The sequence below is a fragment of the Saccostrea cucullata genome, unplaced genomic scaffold (assembly GCF_032062105.1).
Source record: "Saccostrea cucullata isolate Sc308-1 unplaced genomic scaffold, CSIRO_AGI_Scuc_v1 ctg1051, whole genome shotgun sequence".
In the NCBI taxonomy this organism is placed as follows: Eukaryota; Metazoa; Mollusca; class Bivalvia; order Ostreida; family Ostreidae; genus Saccostrea; species Saccostrea cuccullata.
In genome coordinates this window covers 32,423-58,313 of record NW_026934134.1, presented here as the reverse complement: position 1 = coordinate 58,313, position 25,891 = coordinate 32,423, and the positions used below count along the sequence as shown (strand labels likewise).

The 25,891-nt window shown below is 31.9% G+C and overlaps 1 protein-coding gene across 1 annotated transcript in view; it reads right to left on the bottom strand.

The window, feature by feature from the left end:
- The window catches only part of LOC134240001 (multiple epidermal growth factor-like domains protein 10), a 28,173-nt gene extending 5,056 nt beyond the window's left edge, over nucleotides 1-23,117 (bottom strand). The window contains exons 1-6 of the mRNA XM_062722126.1: nucleotides 23,102-23,117; nucleotides 13,702-13,836; nucleotides 12,423-12,674; nucleotides 6,172-6,256; nucleotides 5,709-5,866; nucleotides 3,594-3,728 (exon numbers count right to left, since the gene is read on the bottom strand). Coding sequence (XP_062578110.1) covers nucleotides 3,594-3,728; nucleotides 5,709-5,866; nucleotides 6,172-6,256; nucleotides 12,423-12,674; nucleotides 13,702-13,836; nucleotides 23,102-23,117 — 781 coding nt within the window. The remainder of the gene's footprint in view (nucleotides 1-3,593; nucleotides 3,729-5,708; nucleotides 5,867-6,171; nucleotides 6,257-12,422; nucleotides 12,675-13,701; nucleotides 13,837-23,101) is intronic.
- Between the last annotated feature and the right edge of the window lie 2,774 nt (nucleotides 23,118-25,891).

Sequence of the window (25,891 nt, the reverse complement as noted above, 5' to 3'; positions counted from 1 at the left end):
TGTGTTAAATCTTCAATAACTGTGATAAATATCAAAATATTCTAGGATTTTTTTACTCAAACTATTTTAAGTGTTTTTAAAATATGCGTACCAAGTGTGGATGTCATATGACGTTAATTAAAAAAGTTTTTTTTTAAAAAGTCTACAAACTTTTTGAATGACCCTCGTACTACATCTCGGCCCTCCTTAATAATATTTACAATTTATTGATCTCCTTTGCAGATTGTTCCTCTCTCAGACACCTCTACTATGGACTTTGTTTTAGAATTTTGACATAATTTAAGTATTAAAGAAATAATATCTTATATAATTTAAGGATTGATTGCATGTTGTTTATTGTCCTTCTTGAGAAGTTTTTACTCATATAGAGAAGCCATCACTGGCCAGTGGAGAGCTGAAAATTTTGTCCTATACATGCACAAAGGCTAATTGATCAGTCATACACCACCACTTGCTTGTGGAGATCTACAAATTCTGTCTTGTACTCGACACTCAGAAACATTGAGCAGGGAGGGATTTTTTTTCGTGCCAGCACCTACTGACACACGGGACCAAGGTTAATACGGTATCATCCGAAAGACCGGTCTCCCTTTCTTACAGTGACAACTCTTTATTTATGGACTGTACTTGCATCACTGTAAGAGAGTAAAATGAAATATTTGCATATCCACTGCTCTCTCCCACTATGAACATGTGGTCATCAACTGCGTTCATAGCACTATAGACGCAATTGCTTCTGCTATGACTGCAAATGCTCTATCTCATTCGTGTAGAACAAACTCCACTACAGTCGTATTACGTTTCGAGAAGTATATATATGAAACTTTTCGTAAAAGGAATAAAAATAAGTTTTTAATAATATTCTTTGGAAAACAAAGAAATTCAAAAAAATTAAAATTGCTGATTTATATCTTTAAAAATTTAGTTTTGGTCAATGTTTTTAATTGTATGATAAAATTTTTTAAAATTTTATAAAACTGCCATATTTTAATTTTTTTGTATCATGTTTATTTGTACAAAGAAGGATAACTCTTCACACTTGGGTAATAACATTCAGAAAACTAGTATAACTTGTATCTATATTCAAGAATAATTTCAGCTATTAAAAATAAATAGGAAAACTTTTTTAAAAAATCATAGAAAAGCGTTTTGGAGTAATAATCATTATAAAAGCATTATCATTTTTCATCATAGTTTTAAATCATTGATTTTTGTCAGAGGGTTTCAATAACGTTGATCGATGACGTCACAACTGCATCAAAACAAAAATTAAGATAATGTGTTGACGGCGCTGCTTGTATCCAGATAATTGTGTTTGAGAGGGAAATACTTTATAATTGTTTGTGATTTATTAGATAAAAGGATTATTGATCAGGTGTACTGATTTTAGAGCCGTATGTTTTTCATTACTGAAGACAAGGAGCCGCGTCCTTATGTAAGTCAGGATTTCCTCTGATATTCTTGAATAAATCAAAGAATGCAAATATAAGTAATAAACAACGATTATTCAGTGAACATGGCATTATGAATAGCAATAGCTCTGCTGGCATATTTTCCATGATGCGCTAACGCGCATCATGGAATATGCCAGCAGAGCAATTGCTATTCATAACGCCATGTTCACTGAATAACGTTGTTTATTTCTTAAATAATGGAATGAAGAGATAGCAGTTTTCTTTGAAAGTCAATTATGTTATACTATCGATTTTATATTTATTGAATTTACATTTTATTTTGCACACTCCATTGAATTTGATTTGGTCATCTGATTTGACAATCAGGTGATAAATGCACACAATGTTTGGTGGTCAGGCGGATTCGATTACCAGTGGTCAGAAATCTCCGTTTGTAAAGCTCTAGACCGTAGATTCAGGGGACCGGATTTGAATCTCGTTTACATGTAGGTTCTCAATATTTTTTTTCCTTTCAGGTATCCTGCATAGAGGCTATACACATATTTTGAGATTGCAACGGAAATAAATGTCGGTTTTTCAACTGGTCTAAAGTTTAACAAATGTGGCTGAGACTGAAATATGTTTAATCTTCTCCAAGTTTTTAATGTATTTTTGAAGCAATTCTCTCGGTTTCAAAATAGTTGCATTTTTTGAATTTAAGGATACACCAAAGGTTTCCAAATGTCAAAATTTCAGTTGCCTGTAATTCTTTTATTGTAAATGATAACATAACAAAAGTATATATCATTTGAAAGCTTGTTAAATATACTTTCTTCTTATAACAACTTTAACTTTATTGGTTAACGTATTAAAAAATTATTGAAATTTTTATGTAAATTTTAGTGCATTAATATTTCATAAATCAACTTTTTTGAATTTCATTCCTGGAAGTGGTTATTTTGCCTCATGGTAGATTAAAGATTGAACTTAGCTTGAAAACCATATCTTAGATTTTTGATAAATCTTCTCATTCAAAAGTTACACCCAATTGCACTTCAAAGTCACCAATTTAGTAGCCTAATTTAACACGTCCCTCAATAATTCCAAAACTAAGCACAATATCAAAAATCTGAGATACGGTTTTGTGAACACATATTTGAGGAACAATCTAGCCAATTTTCAGAAGAATTGGTCAATAAATAAGGGAGCTGAATCCTTTGAAATAATACCACCAACTGTCTGATCTTACTTTACAGTAGAGGGCAAAAACCCATTATACAACAAAATTTGCCAAAGCTTTAGATATATTGTACCTTCGAGATCCGGCTTTGGATACCTGTCACTTAAACACATTCCCTATGCATATTCACAAAAATGGGAGGTTTTTTTCTGTATTTCAATGATTTTAATTAAGAAAAAGGTATTGAGTTCTGATTCAGAAAGATTTCCCGGCAAAATGACATGAGTTAAGCTCCGCCTCCTATTTTTATGGTCATCGGTGATCCGTTAGGTCTCCCTGTCTGAATCAGAACCCCCGGAGTTTGATTGCTGATGACATCTGTAAGAAGTGTGAGCAATGGAAGTGCAGCTCAGAGAAGAAATCCATGATGCTGGGTAATTACTACATTCTTACAACGGAAATAAAAAAATTACCATCACATTTGCTTCCAGCCCAATGATCTTGACATCTATCTGTACAGATCCCATTAATATTGTCACAATACGTTTCGATTTTACAGTGCCCACACTTCTGTCTACAATCTATACCATAAAAGCCACCACTGCAAACTGTAAAAGGAAATGCAAATTACATTGTTGTTTCCATATATTTTTTGATGTAAATGTTCTATTGTAACGTATTTTATACTTACTTTATAATTACTTATAATTATCTGTAAGTAAATTATCACTAAATATTGTTAACTGACAATCTTTCCTAGAATTCATTAATACCGTCACATTTCTCTGGAGCCCAATGGTCTTGACACCCATTTTGGCAAGTTCCAGTAATGTTGTTACAGTATGTTCCTGTTTTACAATGTCCACACCTTGTTGAACAGTCTCGACCGTAGAACCCTTCTTTGCATACTTTAAAAAAATAATTTTCAAAATATTTAGGATGATAAGATAATTTTCCTTAACTTATTGAAAAGTATTTAATTTCTGAACTCATAAATCTTTTCAAAAATTGATTCATACCATCACATTTTTCTCCAGCCCAATTCTCTTGACAACTGTCGTTACAAATTCCAGTTATGTTGTCACAGTATGTTCCCGTTTTACATTTTCCACAGGGTATCGCACAGCTTTTACCGTAAAACCCATCTTTGCAGACTAATAAGTAAGGGAATAAAATATTCACAATGGAAATTTAGATATTTGGACGTCATATCCTTTGGCAGTAAAAATTCATTTAAATCGGAATCATGATTCATTTTTCTACTGACTTATATATGAAAATAAATAATATGGTAATGAACTATACATTTAGTTTTCATTTTCCAGTTCTTAGGAGAAAAAATTCTAAGAATTATCCACATTTCTAAACTTGTGACATGATATCAAGTCTCCTCCAAAGATAAAATTTGTTTGTATCATCTGTCCTTGAGCATTTATTTTTGCAATATTGAGGTCACATATTATTGTAGTAGTGCAAAAGCACACTCAGTTGTCAGTAACGATGTTAAAATTCTAATTTTAGTTTAAAAATACATATAATCCGCCATCCAATTTTTGTCCTGGAAATATTACTTGATCTGCTTCTCAATGAAATAAACTTGGCAAGTTTTACGAAATGTGTTCGACAAATACGAAAGCCCAGAAGGCTCATTTGAGATTCAAGGTTCGAAATACGAGATTCGAAATTCGAGATTCGAAATTCAAGTTTCGAGATTCAAGATCCAGATTAACCAATCAAAAGCTCCCAAAAGGCTCAGTCGAGATTAAAGGTTCGAAATACGAGAGTCGAAATTCGAATTTCGAGATTCAAGATCCAGGTTAACCAATCAGAAGCGGGTTCAAGATTTGATTACTCCCCTTTATTATGATTTTACTATCAAGAAATCGTTTAATATATAATTAACAAATGAGTCATTTTATAAAATTACAATGCAAGAAGAGTGTTATTTATATAAGAACGAAATTTAAATAATCACTGGATTTTTGATCAGCAAGATATACTTCAATTTATATTATAGCTTCTTAAATATAAATAGAATGCATATATCAGGAATACATATTTTTTTGTATCGTCTTCTTTGTTTGTGAGATTGATGACATATAAATAAAGTTACGAATACGTGGCAAGTGTCTAAATGTTTTATAAAGCAATAACACAACGCCTACCCTCCCCGCCTGCCCATTTTTCCCAACACAGTGAAAGGGTTGAAACTTGAAAGACGACGTCGTATATGATAAAAAAAAGTCTCACTACAAAAAATAACCCTTTATAAATGTAATGAAATATATACCCTTTAATTATTGTGCAGTGAAGATACGATTCATAAAATTTCATGTCTAATTATAATTAAATGCAACATTCTCCATCAGCAATGTCCGCCGAAATATGTCTGAAATACTGCTGAATACTGAAATACTGAAAGTCAATCAATCCATCAGCAATGATCTGATGAAATAAAATTAGTTGACCTACTTATACAGCAAGTCAATGATAAGACCATATAATATTCTACTATATGTATTTACTATTTTGTTAAATTAGAAAAATAAGATTATATATGTATTTTTCAAAATGTAATCCAAATTTTATTTTTATTTAGTTTTAATACATAAAAAAAATTTTCTTGTATTATCATTTTAGCAAATGATCCATTTGTTATAAAGATATTCAACGATTCCGTGATAGTAAAAACGTTACAAAGGGAAGTAATCAAAAGTTGAACCCGCTTTTGATTGGTTAGTTTGGATCTTGAACTTCGAAACTCGAATTTCGAATCTCAAATTTTGAATCTCGTATTTCGTAACTTGAATCTCGAGTGAGCCTTCTGGGCTTTCGTAGACAAATGCTTCTCCATCAGTGACCTGTATATTCTGTGCAATGTACAATTTAAACAACAACAAGCCGGCACGATATTGTAAGTTTTAATATAGTTTTATTCTATCGTACAGTTCAAACTATAACAAGATTTTATTATGTTGTTCTAGACGAATGGGTAGATTTGTTTGTTGTGTTATATTATGTATTGAGTATACGTTATCTCTGAACAAATGGCTTGAGCTGAGTGTTAATTCAAAAGCATTTGGAAGTCTGTTTGTTTATAAAGACTGTCATTACTTTAAATAATTAATGAATACCGTCACATTTCTCTCCGGTCGAATAGATTTCACAACCATCGGGACAAATACCGGTTATATTATTGCAATATGTCCCTTTTTTACATGTCCCACAGGTTTTTCCACATTGTTGACCATAAAACCCTCTTTTGCAAACTAAAAATGAAATTGTATTAAACCTTATATACAAAACAAAATACAGATATTTATTGAAGCAAATTATATGATTAACTGTCGTTCGGAAACAGATCTTTCATGTTATCTATATAAACACCTTTCATCTACGTTCTTTTTTTTAATTCCTACCGTCGCATTTATCCCCAGCCCAATGATCTTGACAAAAGCAAATTATATGATTAACTGTCGTTCGGAAACAGATCTTTCATGTTATCTATATAAACACCTTTCATCTACGTTCTTTTTTTAATTCCTACCGTCGCATTTATCCCCAGCCCAATGATCTTGACATCCATAAGGACACAACCCTGTAATGTTGTTACAGATTGTCCCTGTCATACATTTTTCACAAGCCTCCTCACAATCTCCCCCGTAGAAACCCTCTTTGCAAACTAAAAACAAAATAAAATACCAAAAAATTAATAAATAACAAAGGCACTATTAGGCCCTTTCTTTCAAACCTTTTATTCCATCATATACAAGGGGATGTCTACACCCTGTCATTCTTACAGTTATTCTCAAACTGTTGCTTCCAAGCCTGTTAACTGCAAACAAACTTTAAAATGCACCGTTATCGAACATTTTAGACAAAATCCACGGTAGAGTTCTTGCTAATATTGTCTGATGCAGTTTAAAACAACAAATTTTGTAAGAGCACATGTATGACGAGTGCTCCTTTTGTAAAAAATAAATGGAAACGATGCCTGAAGGTAGCGGGGCATGTTGCATTTTTCGGGGCGTCGGCTACAGTGCTTTTAAAATATAGAGTTAGCCGCCTAACATTCTCTGATTAAAAATGCTTGTATGTATTTTGTCAATACATGTACATAATGAAAATTTATTATTGGTCACAATGTTTTTTTAGAGAGAGTACGGAAGCCCATTTAAGACCTATCACAAATATTATTGAATACGTTATAACGATTTTTAGAATTCGTTGTAACGAATTTAATTTGTTATAACATATTTGTTTTAACAAATTTTTTGAATTCGTCATTTCTTATTTTTATTACAGATTTGTTGAATTTGCTTAAACAAAATCTTAAATTGGTTATAACGAATTCAACAAATCTGTAATAACAGATTTAATTCGTTATAACGATTTCAATAATTCTGTAATAACAGATTTAATTTGTTATAACGAATTCAATTAATCTGTTATAACAAATTAAATTAGTTATAACGAATTCAATGAATCTGTTATAACAAATTAAATTCGTTATAACGAATTCAATGAATCTGTTATAACGAATTCAAAAATATTTTTGATAGGTCCTAAATAACCTTTCGTAAGAGAGTACGGCAAAGAATGTTTTATAAAGTTACTTTTAAACATCCAAGACATTCTAAAACTTTTTATAGGGTATTAAGATAAATGTTTGAGAAAGAAAATAAGGATATAAAATTTGCTCCAAATTCCATTGACCATTTTTTTTTTATCTGAAAATATAACTTGATTATTTTTATGCTCTAGTCCTAAAGGAGCTTTTTTAGAAGTTTATTTTTATTGGGCATGCAATTAAGAAGAAATAAGCTCTAAACAAAAAAAAAAGAACTATTGTCCATTAAATATTACTTGAATTACTTAAAACACACACTTTTATTTGTTGCATCTGCACAAAAAAAAGGTAAATTAATTTGTATTGTTGAAGTGTCACAATATGTCCCTGTTACGCATTGTCCACACACGTACTCACAGTTCATACCGTAGTGTCCGCCTTTACAAACTGCAACAAAGGATTAGAAAAAAATGGCATTGCATTATAAAATAATGAGTATCCCTAAAAAAAATATTTTGTCATTTTCGGTAAGGAATTGCGTATTTTTTTTCTACTGAGACTAATGGTATACTTGAGGGTATTAAATTGTATTTATGTCTTAAACACACGTCGGCTAATCATATTTTTTGAACCTAAACTATAATTGTCAATCTATTCTAGTGCTTCATTTAAGAGTTGAAAAACAACGCAAGTGAGTAAAGACTACATATGGAGCTTTCTATGCAAAATATTGATTAAATTCCATAATTGCTCTATCTACCGCACAGAAAATGTTAAGACTTGTTTTCTGATACATTCTTGCTACCCACAACATGCGATAGCCAGTACACACTATGACGTCATATTATGACGTCATCGGCCTCTACTACACAAGTTTATTAGAAACATCAACAAAATCGCTTCGGTGCAAGGGAACACCTTACTCTGTTTTACAAAAACAAGGTATAAAAAGACGCAGGATATTTCAAGGATTTAAGATATTGCTGCACAAATGTCGGCACTGCAATTGTTTAGTTACTAGTCGTGCAGTTTTAAATTTAAACAGTGTAAAAATTCACAGTCCAGTTTAAGTTGTTTAAAATTTTTATCAATTGACAAAGTGCATAGGATTTATGCAGCAATTTTAATAATTTCAAGAAAATTCTCCTTAATATTATACATTAGTAGTTTTAAAATAGATAGAATATGCCTTTGCACCGACGTGATTTTGTTGGTGCGATTTATTAGCTTGAATGGGATAGAACAATGACGTCATAATATGACGTCATAATGTGCAACTGCATTAATAAACTATGGCTACTAAGTATGTATACGAAAATCAATTTGAACTTTCTCTGTACATAAAATATACAACTTATGATTTTTTATTAGCTCATTTGCATAGAAATATCCATATTTAGCCTTAACTCACTTGCAAAGAAGTTTATCCTTATGTCTGGACGTTGAATCCATTTCTAAACAGAAAGATTTTCCCTACTTATGAAAAGCATGAGCTGAGAAGCTGTATAACCATTCTAAAATATATCACTTATTATCAACTGAAACTTTCAGTTTGAAAAAAAATCATAGACATGTAAATTTTATTATTCATAATCTTGATAGAGCTTCCATCTTTCTAGGTAAACACATGGTTTTTATTTGTCAGACCATATAACATTGATGGTAAAGATATTTTAACCTACAGAATATTATAGCTAATTGTTTTTCATGAAAATTAACCAGACAAAAACTATTTCTTTCAGTTTTCCTGGAAAGTTTAAGATAAATAGTTATTCCATAATCAGTAGATAAAATTTTGATACTGTTCAATGTCAAAAATAGCTTTTTAGTCTTTTTACCAGAAAACCACAATAATAGACTATGTAAGGGTGTTTTTGGAAGAAAAAAAATACAATTTAAAAGAAGACACCATTAAATATTTTTTTTTTAAATAGGTAATTAAATCAGGCAAAAACAGATTTAGAAAATGTTTAAAACAGCCATACCATTGCAGTTTGGAGGTACCATCAATGAATTTTTACATCCATATATACATAATCCATTGAAGGCATCACATTGACTGTTTAAGCATTTAGTGTCACAAAATTTGCACCTTGGGCCAAAATGCTGAGCCTGACAACCTTGTAAGTACAAAAATAAATTTTGATCAACACCAGAATTAGTCAGCAACATTGTTTGTATTATTTTTATTTCATTTAAATATATACTTTGAAATATGAAAATAGTTCCTTCTTACATATTAAACTTGCGGAATTAAGAAATATATATTTAAATCAATATGTATTATGGTAAAATAAAATAATATAAAAATATATTTCACAATAAAAGCAGGATAATCCAATACATAATGCTGACTCAATGGTGATTAAACGGTAGTGTAGTGTAATGATAAACTTGGCTTAAGAGTAATTCAAAGACCATCGTTTGCTAGAAGCTACAATTCACAATGTACCATTAATCCCTTTTAATCCATTTTTAGACAACTATTACGGAACCATTAAATATACATTTAGGGTTTTGCGTTATCTTTATATATACCTAATGGTGTATTTATTACTTTAAAATTGCTTAAAGTTGCTTATTGGTGAGTTAAATACGATAATTCTGCTATCTTTGAAATTCATTAGTCATTATTAGGTCAACATTATAGTAAGTGTTTCATCCTGTAATAATTAAAATTCGGTCGGGAAAGATATTGTCAGATCTTGCTGAATCTCGATGGTACCTAATAATTGGTGAATTACATTTTGTAAATAGCACTCCTCTGCCCTATTCTAAAAGATATACGAGATATACATAGATAAACCCTGCAAGACAAGAAACGAGTGAGACAGACGATCACAGTAAGTCTGGGTACAATAGAAAATGCATACTTATGTTATTCTGTAATTTCATTTTCTTTCATAGCTTTCTACCACGAAAAAAAATGTAGTCCTGGAGCAATTTCAATAATGTTAAAGCATCTCCTATATTTCTACAGACTGTCTACTAAAATGAAGTTTTCAATGCTTAGAGATATTTTTTGTGTACAAATAGCTAAGCTGCAATCCAACTACTAGCAGTCGTAGATTCTATGTCCAAAAGCCACGAAAATTACAAATTCACATGTAATTACAAAAAAGAGAGAAAAAAACATATCTAAAGCACAGTAGTATGGAAGGGAATTACCGCGAAAAGTCTATGCATCTTGCTTTTATTCTTATTCTGCTTACTTCTTTATGCTTTGTTGTTATTGTAATTATATGTCACTTTATTGTTTTCATATTCGTCTTAATTACATTTCACTTTGACTTTTATCATTATTCATTTTGTCTTTACTTCTATGTTGCTTTATTCTTGTAAATTCATTCTACTTTCTTTTAAACTTAAACAGTTTCTATAATAAATTATTAGCATTATCTCTCCTACGAATGTTAATTCAATCACGCTAACATTTAAGCATATTCAATGAAGACGAATGGAAGCTGTCAAACCGTCAAAATTTAGTGCGGCATTATAACGCTAGGTGGCGTGGTGTTCGCTACGAGTCTTGGTAAAACTAGGTAAGCAAACCCGGGTCGGGTTATTTGAGATTCTTCAATACGACTTTATCAATCGAACTTCTGAAGGCTGGATCCCATCTCCCGATCCAATGATGGAAACTCCATATTTATTTTCTCTGGGCACACAGGAAAAGCGGCTTCTTTTTTTCAGACATATTTTTATACTATACTGAATATGTTCATTTATAGACCGACCCACTTTTTGTAAGAGTAAGGGTCAAATAAGTAGATGTAGTACGTATAGTAGGAAGAAAATTTAAATTTGATTCTATAGAAGAATTTGAATCTAACTCAAACCCCACCCCGCCCCCGATTGGCGTTGGAAGCTAATTGAAAATTGGGGGGGGGGGGAGTGTAAGAATTTTTTAGACCTTCAAAAAAAAAACCTGACCAGCAAAAAAAATGTCCATCTTCCAAACACAAAAATCCTATTTCGTGAGAAGTGTGGGGTGGGGCGGGTATAAGGTTCGAACTCCAGTGCCAAAGTTGTTTTTTTTTCAAATACCACCACTTTCCACATTTTAAACCTTTACTGCATCGTGTCCATGGAAAGTGGGGATGGGCGGCTAAACCTACGCTCACAGTGCCACGCGGGCAACTGCATCCGGGGGGGGGGGAGAAAGAGTCATTATCCATATGTACTCGTGAAGATTATCTATATTTGAATAAATGGTTAAAATGATTTTATTATAAAAAAAACTATCAAAATGATTTTATTTAAATATTTATTGATAAAGAACTAGGGACCTATATACTATAGTATATACTAGTATATAGGTCCCTGATAAAACGGATAAATTTTCTTCAAAAACTGAAAACGTTAGTATATATAAACATTGTTTTACAATTTTTTTTACGATTTAAAAAAAAAAAAACTATTCGGGGAGGGGTTGCTAGGAATGGGGGCGAATTGCTATATATAGCGAGATTTCCCACGGAAGACTAGCTATATATTGAAACTTCCCCGGGGGGAGTCCCACTGTATAGTCTTCCGAAGGAAGCATCACTATGTACATGTAGTCAGTCTTCGAGGGGAAATCTTACCATTTAGCGAGACTTCCGAGGGAATGGCATGTATCGGGTACATACCTGGACTTATAACAAACATCGGTCTTTTAAATTTAAGTTTGATTAATAAAGCATTAAGGCAGAAAATTGAAAAAAACTCGAAGAACCCCAGCATGGGTTTGCTTACCTAATTTTACCAACACTCTTAGCGAACACCCCTGCCACCTAGCGTTATAATGCGGCACTAAATTCGGACAACTTGTATTCGTCTTCATTGAATATGCTTCATTGTTTGCCTGATTGAGTTAACGTTCGTAATAGTTATAATCATTTAAGAAACTATATCAATTTAAAGGAAAGTAAAATGAATTTACAAGAATAAAGCAACATAGACGTAAATACAAAATGAATTAAGAAGGATAAACAATGATAAAAGTCAAAGTGAAATGTAATAAAGACGAATATGGAAACAATAAAGTGGCATATAATTACAATAACAACAAAGCATAAAGAAGTAAGCAGAATAAGAATAAAAGCAAGATACATAGACTTTTGGCGGTAATTCCCTTCCATACAGTAGAAGTTATCCAGTAATGTGAAAATGTGTAAACCTTTATATGGTGAAAAACTAGCATACAGATTTTCAATCAAAGCCATGCAATATCCACCCAAGAACATGTCTTTCGTAGGGAGAGGGAGTTATTAATGTTAATCAATACTTAACATACCCATAACATGGACCTCACATATTTCAATTGATGCAAACGATTCCTCATAATTTGGACATCTCCGTTTTAAATTCGGTTGGTTTGAATTAAAAAGAGCAACACCCATCGTTACTCTATTGACTTGTACCGTCATTGTTTGATTTGGACAAGTGTTAGATGGCAGAGTAAACACTTTATATCCCCCTGATGATGGTGGCACATAAGATGTCTCGTTAAATACATAGACAGAGAAACCTGCATGACGATCCACCGCTAAAAAAAAGAAAAAATAAACGAGAGGCCCATGGGCCATATCGCTAACCTTAAAAGCTTTGAACTGCAGTTCTTCACCAAATTTCTCCCTTATATAACTTTTTTTGACCGCAACCCGTGGGTCATGATTTTGACACATTAAAATCTACACTACATCACTATTCTTTCGCATAAGGTGCTTCTTTCTGACCCAGTAGTTCCCGAGAAAAAGATTTTTAAAGATTTTTCCTATATATTTCCATGTAAATCTTAGGTTCCCTACTGTGGCCCCGCCCTACATTCGGGGGTCATGATTTAAAGAATTTAGAATCTACACTACCCCAGGATGCTCTTACAAAAGACACAGCTTTTCTGGCCCAGTGGTTTTTGAGAAGATTTTAGATTTTTATCCTATATCTTTCTATGTAAAATTTTGATTTCCTTTATTGGCCCTGTCCGACTCCCGGGGGGATCATACTTTGAGCAATTAAGAATCTACATTACCCCAGGATGCTTCCATATAAGTTTCAGTCTTTCTGGCCCTGGAGTTTTTGAGAAGAAGACTTTTTAATAACCACAGCCTATTTTTGTCTTTTCTTGATTGTCTCCTCTTATGAGTGGAATTGTTCCTTAAATTTAAATAATTCAAACTCTCCATTATCTAAGGGTGCTTTCTACCAAGTGTGGTTTATATTGGCCCCATGGTTGGTGAGAAGTCGAAATGTGAAAAGTTCACAGACGGACAAACAGCTAGACAGACGAACGACTGACAAAATGTGAAAAGCTCATTTGAGCTTTCGATTCAGGTGAGCTAAAAAATAAAGTAATATGTTTTGATTTTATAGTTATCAGCAGAATTTTATGCTTTCACGACGTTAACTTGTATTCATACTAATTTTTTTTCATGATCGCAGTAAAATGCATTTTTTTGTTATCTGAAAGATTTAATATGGTTTTGATAATAATAAAAAAATATTTTTTACTCAATCTCCGAAAGAAAATTTCTAAGTATGCCACGTTAGACAATATTTTCAATGGAAACTTCCACCATGCTGATTGAAACCCATGATCGCCTTTAGTAAAACTGCAAGGATCCTCATTTGCTCCTTGAAGCTGTCCATCAACTGCTTTGTCTGCAGACCACCTATTGTCAGGATAAGATGAGCTCTGTGTTGCCTGACCCCTGTAAACACCAATTTTTGCCAGATTTTCTACAAATCACAGGAAAAACAAGTAGTGGCATTTTGATAGCGGATTGATTGTTAAACGCTCTGATGGTAAATACAAATTGTAAAATGTATCATTTGTGTTTTCGAGCATTTTACGGTGAAATGCCATCGCAGGTATGTTAAGGTTACAACTAAAACCTCTACTTGCCTATATAATATAACGTCATAGTAAGCTATATGAGTTCTTAAAATAAGGGATGTCAATTTTACTCGGACAGCTTAGTCAATTAGTCGGATGCTTCAATCGAACGATATTCGAATATTTGTTTAATTTTAATTATTTTTTCATATCATTTTCACGGTTTTTACTTAACAGACTCGCTTACAATATTTAACATATGATTTCAGAATTATACAACAAAATTCTGAATTGTAAACATGTATGTGGTATAATAAAAAATGGACATCAATATGTATCCAATGTATTTAATTTCAGAATTAATATATTAGCTTTATATTTTATCTAGATGCAGGATATGAAACGCTCGTATTTGTTCTTTCATGTTTCTTATTTCGATACGTGTCCGTCAGTGATCTTTGACAGGTAAACAATTAAAGCGTGTCTCTTATAAAAACAGAGAGAGCGAGAGCTTGGGATTAATTTTAATTATGAAATTTTTCGCAAACTATCGATGATTGTATGGGCTAGCAGAATGTATGAAATTAATACCAGAAAAAGAAAACACGGTTTAATTGTCTCATAACTGACCCAAGTTTTACATGTATTTACAAATTTATAATAGTTATTTTGGTAATATTCTTTCTGAATAGTTGTATCACGCCATATCTTAGTTTGAAATTAACAAAAACTAAACAATTGCCCTCGCCATTTAAAACAGTAATAGGTAGACAATCATTTAACATATTTGATTTTGTGTATTAGCACAGTGAAAGTGAAACGTAACGAAAATTCATGTAAACAAACAAAAGAAATCGGAGTTTAAAAGCATTTAGAATGAACATCATATGTATTTCATGTGGGAATAAAACATACTAATAAGGTATATATATATATATATATATATATATATATATATATATATATATATATATATATATATATATATATATATATATATATATATATATATATTCCTTCGTACATGTACAATAAAAGTATTGTGTTTACTTGCTGATCAGCCTTTCCTCTGTCGTTCTTAACAAAAAATATGCAAACATTCAAAAATGCACTGAATACTTTAAAATTTAATTTTTGTTTCTTTCTTAAGATCTTATTCTGCTGTTTTTGGAAAATGTTGCTAGAATCGTATGTTTAACGGGAATTGGGACATTTTTTCGATCTTATGATCAAAATGATTGATTGATTGTGTATTGTTTAACGTCCCTTTCGAGAATTTTTCACTCATATGGAGACGTCACCGTATGCCGGTATAGGGCTTCAAATTTTGACCTTTACTCGGCAATAAGGGCCATTGAGCAATGAGGGATCTGTATCGTGCCAAGGCCTGCTGCTGACACGGGACCTTGGTTTTTAAGGTCTCATCCGAAGGACCCGCAACCTTCACTTCAAAGTGCCAAGCGCATGGCGAAGGAACAGTTGCTACTTATTTTTCTTATCGACTTAGGTCAGTCGCGACCGAGATACGAACTCAAGACCTCCCGATCGCGGGGCGAGCGCTCTACCGAATGAGCTACCGAGAACGGTGTATGAACAAAATGTAAAAAATTTGGAAAGTGTTGATTAATTATTTCTGTGATACATTAGGACAGTAATATTCTAGCAGCACTTTTCATGGTACAGAAATGTTTTTTTTACATAACTGTTACTATAAATTGAAATTAATTATCACCGGAATAGTGTTGAACTTTTTCATTAAGGCATTTTCTAATTAAAAACGTCACGTGGTGACGACGTGGTCTAGTACTTCCTGTAGTATAAGTCCCAATGAAGTTTATAGATTGCATAATGGTAGGAAAAGTTTTATCCTAGACTTTTCTGATACATTAGTGAGTGTAATATAATATTTTAAAAAAGTGTTAATTCGCAGAATTATGATCCATGTGCTGCCTTTATAACAGGGCGGAGAGAATACTCGAAATCGGGTATTATCCGTGAAATCGCGTATAATACTCGATCTTAGGGTATCGTTGAATCCGCGAAATCGGGTATAGAAGGTGTAATCACCTAATAAAACTTATTTTTCCTGATGTTGAAAGCATATACATCTTCCTAATGTTCATTCCCAACACAAAAGAATTGTAAAGTATCAGAATTCGGGAATTTATAATAATTCCATATCACACAAGATATGATGCCATGTATAAACAAGGGATTGTCTATCGTATCTAATTATGCGTCATTAATAATTTTCACATTCATCTTGTGCTTAGATCAAATTTATATATCAATGTATAAATAATGTAATGATAAAAATGTCTAAAATTTCCGCTAAAAGAACCCTCTTTCTCTTTTTTTGAAAATTTTATTTTATTTATTATTTAAACATATTTGCAGAATATGTCTTCAAGATTTTAGCAGAGACAGTCATAGTTTCAGGAATACAGCTTATGAGAGAACATAACTGTTGATCGTTTAATTTCGCTAAGTCATCAATATTTTCTTGGCGACTTCAATAAAAAAAAAGGGGGGGGGGCTAAAGGCTTCTTGACCACCTCTGACAAAACAACTTTGAATGTGTTCTACATGTGTCCAAGAGACCTCTTTTTGAATGTCATGGTCGGTTAAACTCGGTCATATATTTTTAATCGTAGGGAAGATTTATTCATCAAATAAAAATCATATACATTGTAGGAAATCAAAAAGCATCCTGTTATTTTCTAACACAACATGAGACTACAAGTAACTAGAATTCATGTTTATTTTTTAAACACTTTTTTTTCATTACAGATGAGTATTAGGAAAAGTTATTGCCATGAGTAATAAGTACCACAGATAAAATAACTAAAAGAAAAAATGTGACATATTGTCTAGAACCAATAAGATAGTGCGTTGTATTAGCATATTATTATGAGGTATAAGATAGCGATATAAAAAAAATATAGAAGGTTAAGAGGTAAAATAAGACAAGAGTTTCCAAGGCAATTGAACACTCCATTATTTCAGTTTGTTCATTAACATGTTCATAAACGTAAAAACTATAAGAAATGTGAAAACTTGACTATGTAATTCATATTTCAATATGACTTTGCCTCGATCTATATAGAGAAATTCAATGTATTAAAAACTCATGAAAAGATGTACACATTTGACTTTTATTTATAACCCCCCCCCCCAAAAAAAAAAAAGAAAATCCTGTTCATATGACTTTTCGCTCTCAATTTTCACACAAATGCATAAAATAAAGGTATAATAGCATATCTTGTATCGATTAAAATGCAACCAAAAAAATTACGATGTCTGTGAATAAAAATTTCATGCTAAATTGACATAAAAAAAGATACTCACCTTCAAATAGCTAATTTCAAACTGTTTTCCCGTGGGTATTTATTTAATCTTATTTTATTTTCTTCTTTATAATAACGTTGGTATTCTATTATGGCAGAGATATACAATTATGACTCGCTTATACTGTACTATCTAACTGTTAGTAATAATTTATATTTCACGTGAAAGGGACGCCATACATTTTTCAGTAAAAATACATAACACGGCGTTAGTTGTTTAATTTCTTTAAAATTTCACATTTTATATAGTGCACAAATTAGAAAATTAAGTATATGGAATACTCTAATGGGAAATAAAGACAAACGAAGTGTAGTTATTTGTTTTTAGAAATTATATTGAAATTTAATAGGGATGTCAAATCGGTCAATTTTCAATACTCGGTTACTCGGACGTTTTTCCGATCGAGTACCCGGGTACTCGGTAAAAGTGTAAATAACGATGAACAAGTAAATTGGAGACTGTAAAACATTGTAAACTCTTGTAGAAATAAAACCAGATGCACTGATATGAGGCTTATCCGTAAATGTATTTCTGTTGTAATAATGATGAGCACTTCGTGCCCGACAAAATTTAATATAACAATTTCTGAATTCAATTTATTTATCAGATAAACACAAGAAATAAAATCATAAGTTGTTCACAGTGTTTTTGTTTAAAAAAGTATTCTGCTCCGTAATTGTAATGTAACTCTTTGTCGCGTTTGATAACCAGGTATCAGTCGTCAGAGCTACGTACAGTATCAACTTGAACTTGATCAAGTTCTCCTACATGTAACAGAGCGGATTTACGTATCAACTTGAACTTGATCAAGTTCTCCTACATGTAACAGAGCGGATTTACGATTTTAGTACACTTTGTTCGATCCGAGATTTATATAGTATTACGGGACGGTATTTTGCAGTTTGATACAACAATGGACATCAGGTTTTAAAAAGCCTTTGCCTTCAACCAGTTGTATTGGCATGTTATCAAACAATCGCACGTGTAATATCATCCGCTCTTTTCCCGAGAATTTACCGCTTCTCGGAGAACTGACAAAATTATCTACTTTATTTAAACATAATGGATCTTAAACGGTGTTCAGTGAAAACAAATAATTAAAGCCAAACAAAAAATAAGGGAAGAAGGCAGCCGAAGGTGAGAAAAGCCAGGTACCCCAGGTGCTTGGTCACGATAATTACTGTATAAACATTGCCACAGGCGATAACGGTCATTAAGAGTCGTAAAAAACCCTAATTACTGTATGTACAAGTGCAATGAGCATTTTACGTTTTAAAACAGATTGTTTAATGCAGTAATAAATAAGCCTAGAAATATTTAAAAATATACATCCGAGTAACCGAGTACCGATTTTAGTATTCGATACTCGGACGTTCGATCGAGTACCCGTTTAACCGGGTACTCGTTGACAACCCTAAAAAATAATAACGCCATTGTGTCCTCTTTGTTACCCTAGCAGTGTTTGTCGTGTGATTTTAAACTTATTTGACAACCGTATGAATTAGGTTTAATTAAAATAAATCCACAAGATACTGATATACAAGTAACAGTTACTAGCATTATGCGCCGTTGCTTTATTCTTTAGTTTTTATAGAATGTTACACGGAATACCCGATTTCGCGGATTCAATGATACCCTAATATCGAGTATTATACGCGATTTCACGGATAATACCCGATTTCGAGTATTCTCTCAGACCTGTTATAAACCCGCGATATAAATGATTTTTACATACATGTTTATAAACCTGTCTACTTTAGAAACAAACTATTAAGAACTGCGTCTGACTGTATTCATTGAATATATACTTACACGTAAAAAAAATCTTGGGTTGAAATTAACACATTTGATATTTGCACCACTTCAAAAACAAATCATATTATTACAAAGTATCTTTCTTAAATACGAATAATGCCTTTCTAAATATGAAAGTCCTCAAATTTATTCATCAAGAACTTTTAGAAAGAATTGTTTTCAATTTTTTTTCTTCTTAAAAGGGCACAGAATAAGCAGTCAATTAAAAATAATTTCCTTCCTGGGATGTTGAAGTTACACGTAAAATATATTTATGAAATATGTGGAGATAATGAACAGCACACGAGTTCAAAAGACCATTATACATTACAAAATGTAAACAAGCAAATTGATGCCATTTTGGGATGAGCATCCCCTGCCGACTGGTAAAAAAATTGTACACTTGTTAAAACTTCACATGGGAGAAAAAATGGCTGAGGGTAATCTTAGAGGAAAGCCAATGGTTACATACACTATCGTTATTTCACTTATGAAAAAGCAAGTGAGAAAGGGTGTGTACGCAATACAGAATATATGAAGTTATTAAACTTATCATTTTACTAAAGATAAATGAGATTCTAAAAAAGAGTAAAATTCTATTATCCCTCAATTCTTTTCCATACGAGGGCTATTCGGAAATTACTTAAACATTTACTTTTACTCAACAAAGGACAAAGATAAATCCATGAAATTTTGTCAACATATTATATATAGATAAATAAAATGCTCAAAAATTATAATTTATAAAATTATACCATAAGTTCCAGCAAAATGTTTAACATGTGTACGTTTATCGACCTGAAGCAGCATTGCCACGTCATTTAACACCGCGTCAGCCTATGATGTTTTTGCATGTCAATCATTCTTCAAGCGTGTACACTTTTTTCCCTGTTTTCACATATTACATTCCAAAAATCAAACTGTCAGTGTTCTTAAAGGCAGAGATTTTAAGCGCCGCCTTCAAAAATACCTGGTCTGGGTAGCCCTGTCAATCTAGAGGATGAAGGTCTATCATTGGATGCTGGAACTTGATTGACATTTACTTACTGGTCTCTGTGTATACCTTGTACATCTTGTTTGGGACTCGTGGTGACCTTCCAATTAACTTATGATCCTTTGATGTTTACTGAACATAGTATAGAATCTGTATAACCATGAACATTTTTAGATCAATAATGTGTGAATTGAATATACCTTTAGTTTTTGAAAGGATTATAATATAATATGCATTTTTTTAAATTTTGGTACATAATTGTTTTTCAAATGAAATTTCTATATTAATTTTAATATGCTAAATGGTAAATCTAAAGTGGAAATGTTATTGATTAAGTTCAGAGAAGCACTATGTAAAGTTATTAAATTAAAAAAAATAATGTTATTTACCATGGGTCACTTAATATATTTTCCTTTTTTAATCAAATAAGAATTTACAAGCAATCTTTTTAGCATGCTTCATGGAAACAAAGCTTTGTTAAGGTTAGGATAAATCTAGATATTTATTTTAGTGAGATGTAGTTAACACAACTCTCTTTTCATTTAATTCATAGATGGGGTCCTGGGGATGAGTCTCATTTCAGTTGGTTGTTACAGGAGTTTTTTTTTCATATTAATACATGTATTAACATCGAAACAAATCTTAGTTTTAACATTTGAATTCATTGTATGATATCATAATAATCTTTTTAAATGAGTAGGGGTGTTTTCAAACAGTCAAAAATAAATCAATATATAATTGAAAATTAAAAAAAAAACCATTACTACTAATTTTACTTCTAATTTTAAAATTCTCTCAAAATTACCAACACAGGTAAAGTTTGACACCTTGGGGTATTTCACTGTGTATTAAATCACTTCCTGGGTATAGGGATTATGAGACAGATGACCACAGGTAGACTGCTAGCCCCTAAGGCATTCACACCTGTACAAAATAAGCCCCTCCCTCACCTGGAATTTACCACCCGGTAAAAAATTTCTGCCTTTAAACAATTTAATTTTTTTTAATGTGATGTTGCTACAAAAGCATAAAATATAGAGGTGTCATATTTATTTTCACTTTGCATATAATTCATTATTTATTAATGCAATGAGTGCATGGCAACGCCATTTACTCTGTAATAATTGAAGGTCTTCCAGAGCTTTTGCATTTAATCTGGCTAAAATATTGGTGAAAAAAAATATCTATCATGATTGCTAATCAAACCCGTAAACAATTTTTTCTCATTTTTATTGTTTTAGCAGATCGATATGTCAAGAAAAATTAAGAGTTCTATATAGGCTACACTAAATTTTACGTATACTCGTTGCTCTGCATTGACGTCAGATTTCTTTACCGCGCTTTTTTAAAAATCTCCATATTTTGGATTAAAATGCAAACAGACTTGCACAAATTCAAGTAAAAATGAAATGGAAAAATTATACGCATACAGAAATTAAAATAATTTTGCTCTTGCTATTGATCTGATGAGAGTTTGATTCCCTAGAGTTATGTAAATATGTAAACGAGTACTTGGTTATAAGACTTTACGATGTCATGAACACAATGCAGTTTTGAAAATTTATAGAATGTTTGAAAAAGAAGCCCTTCCCATTTTGACTTCATTTTTCTGTCCTTTCCTCTTTGGACACACACATTAAATCTAGGAATGCACAAAATGAAGTAAAATTTGCAGTTTATGTAAAAAAGTGTCATTCAACTGGCCTGATTTGACGTGTTTTTTTTTCGGATGAAGTGCTTATTAAAAAAGTCTTTCTCAGTTTGACAACGGGAAAAAAAAATCATGGGTGAGGTTGCACCGCCTGCACATATAATTACTTAAAAATACACTTTTATTAAGAAAACCTTAATCTTATTGGGTTATTCTATAGATAGAACAGTTCATTCAAACTAAATGTGTTAAATTACAAGGATCTACGTAAAGCGGTTTAATTTTATGGGATAATTTTCTAACTAGATGTTAATCCCTCGAACATAGAACACCGAAAATTAGTTGTTCCTCCCCCCCCCCCCCCCCACCCACCTCCCCCCAAAAAAAAAAAACAAAAACAAAAACAAAATAAAACAGAAACAAAACAAAACAACAACAACAATTTTCAAGAATTATTCCATAAATCTCCTTAAATGTGGTTTTGCTGATAGCGTTATCTGTATTTTTATTTGAAAACTGTACTCTACAGTGCTTAGCAATACTGCTTAATAATTTAAGTACCAGAGTATTTTGTGAAATTAAAAAGGGTTAAATTAATTTAAGTGAGTAAACGTATGGTGATTCTAATTAATGAAAATGTGTCTGTGAAATTCGACATGACATTTTTCAATATAAGTAAATATTCTTTTTTTTTCCTTCTCAATTTTGGGTAAAGACCTGAACTGCTTACAAGATATCTGACAATTTCTTGTTTGTTTTTAAAAGGGGTTGTTTCACCTCCAGAGGCAATGATATGCATTATATTTTATGTTCCAATGCACAAAAAGCACTATAATATATTACTAAAAAGTAAAGCTTTAACACGTTTAGATATATTTGCCAGTAGAACATAAGAAAGTCCAGCCCTTTTATTCTGAGTTTAGTTTTTTTCATATCTCACTAAATAATTTTAAATGTGTTTCGCAGGTGAACTTTGTCGGTGTAAGAATTGTACACATGGACATCTTGCATTACTAGTTGGGTTGAAACTCGGTGACAAAAAATGATTGATTGATTGTATACTGTTTAACGTCCCTCTCCAGAATATTTCACTGATTTGGAAACGTCACCATTGCCGGTGAAGGGCTGCAAATTTAGGTCTGTGCTCGCCACTTTGAGCAGGGAGGGATCCTTATCGTGCCACACCTGCTGTGACACTGGGGCCTCGGTTTATACGGTCTCATCCGAAGGACCGCCCCATTTAGTCGCCTTTTACGACAAGAATGGGGTACCGAAGACCCGGATCCTCACAGGATAAACAAAAAAATGACAAAAATGCTGTACAAAACTACAATATTTCTATTCAAAAGTTACAGCCACTGTCGGCCATCGTAGTAATATGTGATTTTTTTTCAAATTGAAGTAATATAAACATTATATTCGAACAGGATGTATAGGGTAGTTGAAAACTTCATTTGTAGAATATAAATAGTTTCTTCCAATGGAGTAAACATACGCAATGTTTCTTTATTATTCATCACATTATTTTTATTTTAAGACTTTTTAGAACATGTGCAAGCAGTTGTACGTAATATAAGAATGGCTTTTCATGCTTTAATAGCATGTTATGTGAATTGTCAAAACATACATCATATTTTCAATAAGCAATGCCTATTAAGTGTTGTTCAAGGAAGTTACATGTATTTCTAAATATCGACATCATTAATTTCATAGCTCTTTTAAACAAGACATGCTTATAAAAAACACTATTCAACCGGCATAAACAAAGTTCTAAAATGCAATTTCTAGAAAATAGGTCACAGTCAATGTCAAACGATCATTGTCGTTGGTGTCATTTAAAAGCACTTAATAAGTAGAGTATGCGTACCAAATAGAAAGTCTCTATCTTCTATGGTTAAAAGTTATGGCGAAAAAGCTATTTTAGCATATAGGTTACAAGGTCATTGAGCTTGTTGGTATTTGAAAGAAATAATTTTGCAGAGAATGAATGCTTAATTAGTGGAGTACGCATACCAAAAATGAAGTCTCTATCTAACGGTTCAAAAGTTATGGCGAAGGTTGAAGTTGACAACAGAGAGACAAACAGACAAACAGATAAACAGACAAACAGACAGACAGGATTAAAACAATGTACACCCCGAATACATTCTGGGGCATAAAAATAGAATGTATGTAATCAACACCTACATGTCAAAACTAAGTCCTTGTCAATATTAATATAAGTTACATTACCAAAGCCATCTATAGGTGAGAAAGGTAGGACTCCGAGAATCAGAAATGTCTCGACAGACATCATTTTGTTTAATATAAAACTTCCGCATTACTCATATTATAGGATCTAATTTTGGTATTCCGTGTCGCTGATAAGATAAAAAAAAGTTTTTAGTTTAAATTGCGAAACGCATATCGATTTTTCCTTTACTATTCATTCCCTATCTGATAAGTCAGAAAACCCTGAATATTAAAATAAATCAAACACATACAACTATTTATGCATGTTGCATACAAAGCACAACACTATTTTATAAAATATTTAATAGCAACTGTCCATTTTTCAAAACGCTTAGAGCATTTCAGAATCATTGCAAATTGTGCTCCGAAGTCACAGAAGATGTCGGATTTTTCATTTTTATACTTGGATCAGGTTGAGTGTAAAATACCAGAAAAAAGCAATAAAGCATTGAACCTAGACTAGGATAGAGAAAAACATAAAGATATAGACTCAAACGTACATCGGTGTGTGCAGACAAATTTTCATAACGCGGTAACACTTGTTACTCAGTTCACTATAATTTTATACTTTCTTCATCCTTGTGTTGACTGCAAATGGGCTTCATATTTGAAAACCGATGTGTTATTCTCGTGTAAGCTACAATTAATGGAAGAGCTAATTAATAATTACTGCTCAATGCGAGAGTGATTTCTTTTGATTTTTCGCTGATGATGACGCACTTCCTCTGCGGGCAATGATTTTGACGACAATGCATGCTCCAACCTTTTGACTTCTTTTCCTGTTATGGTGCTTTTAGTATTTTAAATGCCATAGATTTCTATTCCTTTCATATGCAAAAAAAAAACATATTAAATTTAATATGAAGAAATGTACATGCATAAGATTTTTATACCTTTATCTACTATTTTTGCATCATATAATGTATTTGATTTATTTTGAAGATACAATAGGAATTCAATTTCACTTCAAATGCTCATTAAACGCAGTCGTAAAATCAATATATTACATCAATGTTTAATAACTTTGACGATTTCTTGTCATTGTGACGTCAAAACGATGCTTTGCTCATAAGTCTTTAGTATCTGTCATGCTTATTTAAAAGCAAAAAGTATAAGTATATTTTCACGAGACATACTTAAAATATGCCGTTTAAAGTAGTGAACGAACCACAATTAAATTCAAGAGCGAAGCAGTTAAAAAAAGTCAGCGCCATCAATCAACCAACCACAGTTAAAATATAAATGCACAAATGAGATAACAATCATCTATTATCGATTTTTTATATAGAAGTAAGACGTGAGACTAATTATATAAATAGATTGAAACGTATTTTAAATGATAAAGTACTACATATACAAAACATTTATTTTGATTCTTGTAGAGATCCTTGGTAAAATATTTGCAGCTAAATCTCTTAAAAGGAGTAAAACATTGAGTACTATAATTAGTTATCATTTTACAACCAATCACTAAGAAATCAGTTATATCAGAATGATAAAATATTGGACATGTACGATGTCTTTGTATAATATTCTATACAAAAATATTACTTCACGCACAATCATCATCAATGTGTTGGACCAACGTTAGACAAATGAAGCTCAATTTGTTTGTTCAACGATGAATGCCAAATGATGGCACAGAATCTGGGGTCAACAGGGGCCTTTGTTAAGGCCAATATATTGGCATTTCATTGACTCATCATTTCATTATGAATGAATTGACGTCGAAGTGGTTATATTGGTAATTCGGTGGCCTAAATTGCATAGATGTTATTTTAATATTGCACTTGATATAGTAATTTTATTGGTTCATGAGTGGAAACCTGTTGAGCCAATTATACTATATATAACTCAAATATACCTCAAAGATACAAAGGTGAAAGCGTTATTCTATTTGGATAAATAATG